This window comes from Abramis brama (assembly GCF_963993115.1).
Source record: "Abramis brama genome assembly, chromosome: 9".
Classification (NCBI taxonomy): Eukaryota; Metazoa; Chordata; class Actinopteri; order Cypriniformes; family Leuciscidae; genus Abramis; species Abramis brama.
Window position 1 is genome coordinate 19073007 of NC_139971.1, and position 8251 is coordinate 19081257.

General features: G+C 36.7%; 1 protein-coding gene across 1 annotated transcript; it reads right to left on the minus strand.

Annotated features, from left to right (window-relative positions):
• Positions 1-2809: 2809 nt before the first annotated feature.
• On the minus strand, positions 2810-7011 carry LOC311089696 (extracellular calcium-sensing receptor-like). The gene is made up of 6 exons (XM_084124592.1): positions 6866-7011; positions 6203-6494; positions 4593-5420; positions 4282-4458; positions 3979-4102; positions 2810-3888 (listed from the first exon to the last, which is right to left on the minus strand). The coding sequence occupies exons 1-6, from the start codon at positions 6973-6975 to the stop codon at positions 2975-2977; spliced, it is 2445 nt and encodes an 814-aa protein (XP_083980718.1). The 5' UTR covers positions 6976-7011; the 3' UTR covers positions 2810-2974.
• Between the last annotated feature and the right edge of the window lie 1240 nt (positions 7012-8251).

The window sequence follows — 8251 nt, forward strand, 5'->3', positions numbered from 1 at the left end:
GACGCAGTGAGAGCCTCCTGGTCAAACATCTATGCTTTACGCCCATCTGCCGGTGAGGCTTACCCGTCCAACACAGTGAGTCTTGATCTCCCGTCGGACGCTGCGAAAGCTCTCTCCCGGCCGGGCGTTTCAAATTTCTTTCAACCTGCAATCAGCCGATAAGACCCTCTCGGCTGACACCGCAAGCTGCTCCCATCGGAGGCAATACGAGCCATTCTGGTCAGAAGGCTAAATCAGGCTGCTCCCGGTCAAACATCCAAGCTTCTTCTCAAAACGCCAGCCCGCCAAATCTCGGCACTCCTTTTTTGGGGGGTCTTTAGTCTGGCGGCTGTCCACTGCTCTTTAGATTTTTGGGGGAGTACTATGGGTTCGAGCCAAATTCCAAGCTCGGAGCACCTCCCTGGACAGCACACCGAATATGCATAAACCTTTACTCCATCTAATTATATGTAAGTGTGAACTTATTAAAATTTTAACAAAAGCACAGACTAAATTTTAACTGGTAAGATGAATCTGAGTTTAGTATTTGGCCTACAGTATATTAGCCTACATTTGATTTACCCCATTACAATAGTCCCATTACAATTTACCCCAGTACAATAGTACAGTTATTGCTATCATAAAAAATTCTAAATAAGGCACATCTAATGTCCAACAACAAATATTTTAGCAGTATATATACTTTATTATGTCTTTCAATTCAAACACATTTAACACAATTATACAAATGGACATTTCCTTTAGACATAATATCCCCCCTCCCCCCCCCCAATAACTATTCCTTATTTTTCCTTCTACTTTCTTTTCCTTTCTTTTTTCCTTTTGTGATAATACCCACCACCAACACCTACAAAAACAAATAATTAGAACAATAATTGATAAGTACAGAGTTAGACACTTTTACATATTTAAAAAAGTAAAACAAGATAAAAATACAAAACATATAGAAATAAATATTAATACAAATATTAAACATTCACATATGTTTATCAAACTCTTATAATGACACATAATTCCTAATAAGTAATATTATTTAAAGATCAAATAATAATAATATTAAATAAGTAAACAAATAAAATGATAAATAAGTAAATTAAAAGGGAGGAAGGGGTTATATAAAATATATTTTATAGAATATTATTTGATTTTAGAGGTTCCCTTATCTTTTCAAAATGTATACTTTTACTTTTATTTTTGCACATTATAAACTAAATCTAACCAATCATTTAAAACTGGGGATTCTTGCTTTCTCCAAATTTTTGTTATTGCTTTAAAAGCTGTAATTTTCAGTATTCTAAATAACTATAACTCATATTTATTAAGAAGCAATAGGTCCTATACCCAAAACTAAATTATATATATTTATTATATTTGGTTTCTCAAAAAATTCTTCCCGGAATTACTTCTGTCCAAATTTTTTATTATTATTTTACAAGTATAAAATATATGAGTGTAATGAGCTATAAGTTCACAGCAACTTATCCAGCATCCTAAAGATAAATGATTATACTTAGAAGATATTTCTGGTGTTATACAATATAGCATATCAATTTTCCAAGCAAAATGTATATTTCAGTTAGAATTATTGCTCTCCTATTTGGCTTTCTAACCAATACAGATGGAGAATATAGCTGTGAAAAGTTTTGCACTGAGGAAAACACCATGTCTCAAACACATAAAACAGCACAAAATATATGCTGTTTGCTGTGGTGGATCGATTTGATCCATGATCGACCTCTAGGGCTGCTTAAAAAAAGCGTGCACACACAATTATCTAGACTAGATAATCCTTGATCAAATTAGTGGGAATGAGTGAACTTCAATTCAATTACTTTTTATGAAACCGCTTTAGCCAGAACTCATTTTTTAGGTTCATTCAAGTCAGGTGCTTTAATCCTCACTTTACTTAGCGTCTTTTATGAAACAGGCCTCAAGTTTGAATATTATCGAGAAATAAAATATTATGGGTGTGGATGTGGATGCATACTGATGGGTCTGTATAATGTCTTACCTTGTTTTGCTATATTTTATTTTTTAATTTAGTTATTTTTACATGTTTGTATATTTACAGTATTGATAATTGGTCAGGTAACAATAGCCGTCATTTCACCATCGGTTAACTAATAGACCTGAAATAGTCACTTCTAACCAAAATAACCTTGAATTTGGTTACATGTTGTTTTTGCCAAAATAACTTGTGAGATGTATGATATTCCATCATGTAGGTGTTTGGTTTAATTTCTTCACTCATTTAATTTCTTTGTTATCTAATTGTTGACTAGTCTATTCTTGGGCTATGGTTTAGACATCTATTAAATTTTCACTGGCAGCCCAAATTTTGCCTTGTTTTAGCCTAGATGTCTGGGCTGTGTTTGGATGGCTATTAGACGTCTTTTAAACGCAAACTTGCTTGCTGGTTGTGTATGTGTATGCACCTTGAGTCCAAGTCAATTTTCTCTTTGTGGGCAGTATAGTGTATTTCAGTCATTCAACTTAAACATGCATTTGTTTCAAATGCCATTTGCTCATGTAACAGTAATATAGATATTAGTAGTATTTTAATTGATATAATAGATTCTATAAACAACTTTAAAAGACTGCACAACCTGAATTGTCTATGCACACACTCGCTAGATTGGAAATCCAACATGGCGGCCATATGCAACTAGCCCAATATCATGTAAGAAACTTTTTGACTTATATAATCAAGCTGCACTGACAAACTGTCTTTTCTCCTTATTTTATATTTCCTTTTAAATAAAACAATTTGACAAAAATAAACATATGGAGGTAAACCTGCAAAGGAGGCAAAACATATACAAGTCAGTATGACAAATAAATTAATCAACAGTGCTATTTTAAAGCAAACAAATGGATGATGATGATGATGATGATATGTTTACAGAGGTGAACCCCACAATTATAAAGTAGTGTCAAATCTGAATTCACAATTTTAAACCATAATAATATAAAACTATTTATTTTGTATTTCTCTTCCCATGATGGCATTTTTAGTGTTTCTTTCTGGATGTAAAAGGATGATGAAGCACTTTGGGGCAAATATGGATACCAGTAATCCAAAACTAGAAGCTAAAATGGCAAATATCTCCACAGCCACTGCATATTTCCCTGGTGAGCTCACATATGCTGGAACAAATGCAATCCACACAGCACAGAAGATTAGCATGCTAAAAGTTATGAACTTTGCTTCATTAAAATTGTCGGGTAGATTTCTCGCCAGGAAGGCTAAAAGGAAGCTTACTGCTGCCAACAGTCCAATGTATGCCAGCAGCATAGAAAATCCAACCACTGAGCCAATAGAACATTCATATACTATTTTAGAGCGGATGGACTGGTTGTTTTTATGGGGTGTTGGAGAGGCAGTTGATAGCCAGACTGCACATATTACAACCTGGAGGGCTGTCAGGACCAGAACTGTGCATCTTTGTTGAACTGCTCCAAACCATTTCATAGCTCCTTTGCCTTCTGGTCGAGATGACTTGAACACTGCTATTACCACCATAGTCTTGACCAGGATGCTGGAGATGCACAGGACAAAGCTTATGCCAAACACAGCATGTCTTAACTGACATGTCCAGAGCTGTGGCTGACCAATGAACAGAAGCACACATAGGAAACATAGTTTGAGTGACAACAGCAGCAAGAAGCTGAGCTCTGAATTGTTAGCTCGTACTATGGGAGTGTTTCGGTGATGAGCGAAGATAACCATCACAAGAGCGCAGATACAGGTGCCAAGCAAGGAAGCAGTGGTCAGAGAGATGCCCAAAGGATCATCAAAGGACAGAAACTCTACTTCTTTAGGGACACACTGATCCTTATCTGTATTGGACCAGAACTCATCTGGGCACACTATGCACTCAATAGCATCTGTAAATAAGAAAAAAGAGAGAAGGTGCAAATTGAAGAGGAAATAACTTTCAAATTATATTCATATTTTGACAATAATAGTCTACTCACCTGTTGTATTAGAAATCTCTCCATCTCTGCATGGCAGGCAGTCAAAACAGCAGACAGGAAGACCCTTCCTCCTGGCTTGCCTGGTGCCTGGGGGGCAGCTCTCACTGCACACAGACCTTGGGGGCTGACAGAGACATCATCTTCTATTTCCAGTCTTTCCATTTAATTATTCAATTGTTTTAGCATAGCTTTGACTAGTATTCAGACTACATATATGCAAAAACGATGACAATAACATGTAATGTTTATTACATTTTTTGTCTCAAAGTTCCAAAATATTGCATCCTCATCCAGTGTGAGCACCATCTCTGTAGCCACCCCTTTATTTACTACACCAACCGTGTAAATCCTTATTGATCCATCAGAGCTCGGCTGCCAGTTTAGCACATCATAGATAGGCATAGCATCTCCATTCTTATCAAATGACACATGATCCCCAAAGCTAGTGGTGAAGTTCACTTTCTGTAGATAGTGAACCAGCTGTACAGTTTGTAGACAGAACAATTGTTGAATTAATATACATATATACATACATATAATAACATATTTAGATTTTCCACAATCAGCTTTTCTATATGCCTGAAGAAAATCTGCACTATACCTGTGGTTCTTACCTGCCAGGGTTTCAGGTTAATTATGTCGGCACATCTGTTCCCACTGAATGGTCCTCTCCCCTCATCACACTGCATCAGGTTGTGAAGCGCATGTGCTAGAGCATAAACTGCCTTATAGACATTATAAGCTGCTCTCAACCCTGAAACATCAGTGTATGGTGTGTTTGTTGTGCTCAGATCCTCCTGTCCTGTACACACCTTTTTCACTTGCTCCCCATCTATCACTCTTCCCCCATTTCCAAAACTACACCTGAACATGTTCTCCCAGAAAATCTTCACTATATTATTTCTTTGATCATTGCTGGGATGGAGACGTAGCAGAAAGTCATGAAGACCCTCAATCTCTCCACGTCTGATAGCAATGCCCAGTGTGCCCCCCAGGAAGGACATGAAACGTGGAGTGTGATATACAGGTGAGGTAGACCAAGCTTCACTTGCAATCCACTGCCGGTCTGTCATGTTTTGCAACACAATCTCATCCATCAAAGGTATCAGAAAGGATGAAGTGGAAAAAACAACCACCACTCTTGCTGTAGAAGCCTGAATAACCCCCGTTATACGTTGAATGTCTCTGTGGTTGTTATCATGTGGAAGGATTTCAGAAAAAGCAACACAATGCCCAAACAGCTCCATTTCCTGCTGAAATGACTGAGCAGCGTAGATGCCATAGTCGTCATCACTGTAGACAAGACCAACCCAGGTCCATCCAAAATGTCTCAAGATCTGAACCATAGCCCGCACCTGGAAGGCATCACTGGGGATCGTTCTGAAGAAAGAGGGGTACTTCTTTCTGTCACTCAGACAAGAGCAAGTGGCGTAGTGACTAACCTAATTAGTAAAGAAAAATGGAGAGAGAGGAGAAGACATGAGACAGAGAAATAGAGTGAAGTAGGGCTGGGCGATATTGCCAAAAGAACATATCTTGGTGTTTTTAGGCTGAATGGCGATTTTCTACTCTTTTTTTTTTCCTATTTGGATAAAAATTTGGTTTTTATTTTTGTTTATTTTTTAAAAATCATCCTGCTTAATGCTGTCCAACAATTAATGTTTATATTGGAGTCTATGAAAAAAAAAAAAAATACAGTTAATGTAGCTATGTAGGCTATGCTATATTTAAAAGTGTTAAAACCACATTACATTCTAACATTGTAACAACATTACAACCCAAAAACAAAAATAATGCCTTTTAAAGCAGACTTTAAATTCAATGAACTTAAAATGAAAATAAATAAAAACAAAAGCACAGACTAAATGTTAACAGAAGAGCATGTATTCACTAATTTAAACTTTATTAGTTTATTAGTTATATGAAAATAAATTAGTAATTATATTAGTCTACATTTGATTACCCCATTACAATACTGATCATAAAAATCCACTTACTTGTAGGTTTAAAATTCTATATATGGCATATTTAGTGCCAAAAATAAATAAATATATATTTTAGCAAAATGTATCTATATTTTTTGTCAGAATTATTGCGCTCCTATTATAATCGGCTCTGTCTGTTTTGTGCGCAAACTGAGGACATATGGCTAAAAACACTAAATGAAATGTAACCTAAGAGTGCAAAAATAAGCACATAGTTTACTTTTTTCATCCCATCTTACTATTGGTACTCGAAACAGCCCTAGAACATTGGAAATTGCAATGGAGGGAGTTGAACTTGGATCCCCTACAATCCCAATCACAGGAGGGGGGCCAGTGCAGTTTAGGCTTGAGAAGGACTCCTCTGTCCCACTAGCCAGAGATATGGCAGCCCGAAACGCTATTCCTAGTCTCACACAGTTGTCATAAAGATGGTAACCAAGAGTTATGTTAGGCAGCAGGTTTGGATTTTTATTGATCTCATTCACTGCAAAAGCCATGGTCTGTGCCTGCTGGAAGATTTCCACATTAAATCTAAGAAGAAAAAGTTAGATTAATTATGACATGAAGTGATATTAAAGAGATCAATAATTAAAAGATCAATTAATACAAGCATTAATACATAGAAAATACATTTTAGATCAATAATCACTCACAAAGCCCTCATATTACATATTGTGCATACTTGGTTAAATTTACAGTGGTTTCAATATAGATTTGACAAGGCAGAATTACTGCTGTCAATGCATCATGTGAGCAAGTTAGCTGAGGTAAAAGAGGGCAACAAGAGCATAACATTCACATTTTTTAAATATTTATTATTATTATTTTAAAACCTGTATCTTTGTGTGTATATATATATATATATATATATAGTTTTGTAGTCATTCTGGCCCCTGACTCACTTTTCACAGTATGGTGGTGCTGGCTCGGTTCTGAAGCTCAGCTCTGGGAACACTGTGAAAAAGTGAACATGAAACAGGCCTCCAAGTATAACATCTCCATCCTGGTACATTCCATTCAATTTGAAGCGTCCCTGGAGCTGACAGGTACCAGATCTGAGGATTGAAGCTGCAGAGATACAGTTAAATGACAGGTATAGAGAAATATACAGAGTTATCCACATCTCTCTCTCTCTCTCTCTCTCTCTCTCTCTCTCTCTCTGAACCCCTCACCCACTCTAGTAACTAATTTATGATGAAGGTTGTATGGGGTGTAGCTTTAAAAGAGCAGGTGATGCCAACTGGGCATCCCTCAAGAAAAGAAAAAAGAAAAAAGGACACCCTCCCAACATAGACAACAGTACTGATGAATAAAGGACATTTTGCATGCACAGTGAATTGCTGTTCAGAGAGATTGTCTAAAGGCTTTTAAAAAAAGATTCTGAGCAGTTAAATTATTTGGCTTATACTAAGGATCAATTATATCTAGTTATCCAGTTTTTTTCTTCTTCTTTTTTTTTTTTTCAGAATGTCATGTAGATGTCAGTTATGCATTTGACTGTGACAAAAACAAACTGTGGTGGTACCATGGTATAGTGATGCTATCAAGTAAGGTATGAGAAATGTTATTTATCAACTGTTCCCCTCATTACCCTGTATGGTTAGGTTTAGGATTTGTTGTAGGTTGGGGTTAGGATTGGGCATTCAGTTAGAAGCCACCAAAAGACCCAGTCATAATCTGGCAAGGAGTCAAAAATTAACACCGGAGCATAACACCGGAAATGCTCGTTAGGGCCCTTCTTGAGGCTAAGGGAGTGAGGGTTACACACACTGTACAGACAGGTCATAAACATAAGCAAAATTTGAATTACTATTACTATTATTCATACAATAATTTTAAATTATGGCAATATTATTATGCTAGGTGTTTGTGTTGTTGTTGTTGTTAAATTGATCCTATTTCCACTGTACTTGACCACAAGGCCCCCTAAAGCACACAGCCCTTGTGATGGTTCTAATAACAACACAACGCAATGAATCACAAAATCTACTCATAGGATTTTACGACCAGCACAGGATGACTTGTTTGGTTTAACACAGATACACTATATTGCCAAAAGTATTGGGACACCCCTCCAAATCATTGAATTCAGGTGTTCCTATCACTTCCATGGCCACAGTTGTATAAAATCAAGCACCTAGGCATGCAGACTGCTTCTACAAACATTTGTGAAAGAATAGGTCACTCTCAGGAGCGCAGTGTATTCAAGCGTGGTACCGTGATAGGTTGACACCTGTGCAGTAAGTCCATTTGTGAAATTTCCTCACTACTAAATATTCCACAGTCAA

Bases quoted from the DNA above. Each gene is read 5' to 3' on its own strand.
- LOC311089696 (XM_084124592.1), bottom strand. From the start codon at position 6,975: ATGTACCAGGATGGAGATGTTATACTTGGAGGCCTGTTTCATGTTCAC. The intron at 4,459-4,592 runs GTAAGAACCACA...CAAACTGTACAG, and splicing joins TTAACCTGAAACCCTGGCAG to CTGGTTCACTATCTACAGAA. The intron at 4,103-4,281 runs GTGCTCACACTG...TGTCTCTGTCAG, and splicing joins AAGGGGTGGCTACAGAGATG to CCCCCAAGGTCTGTGTGCAG.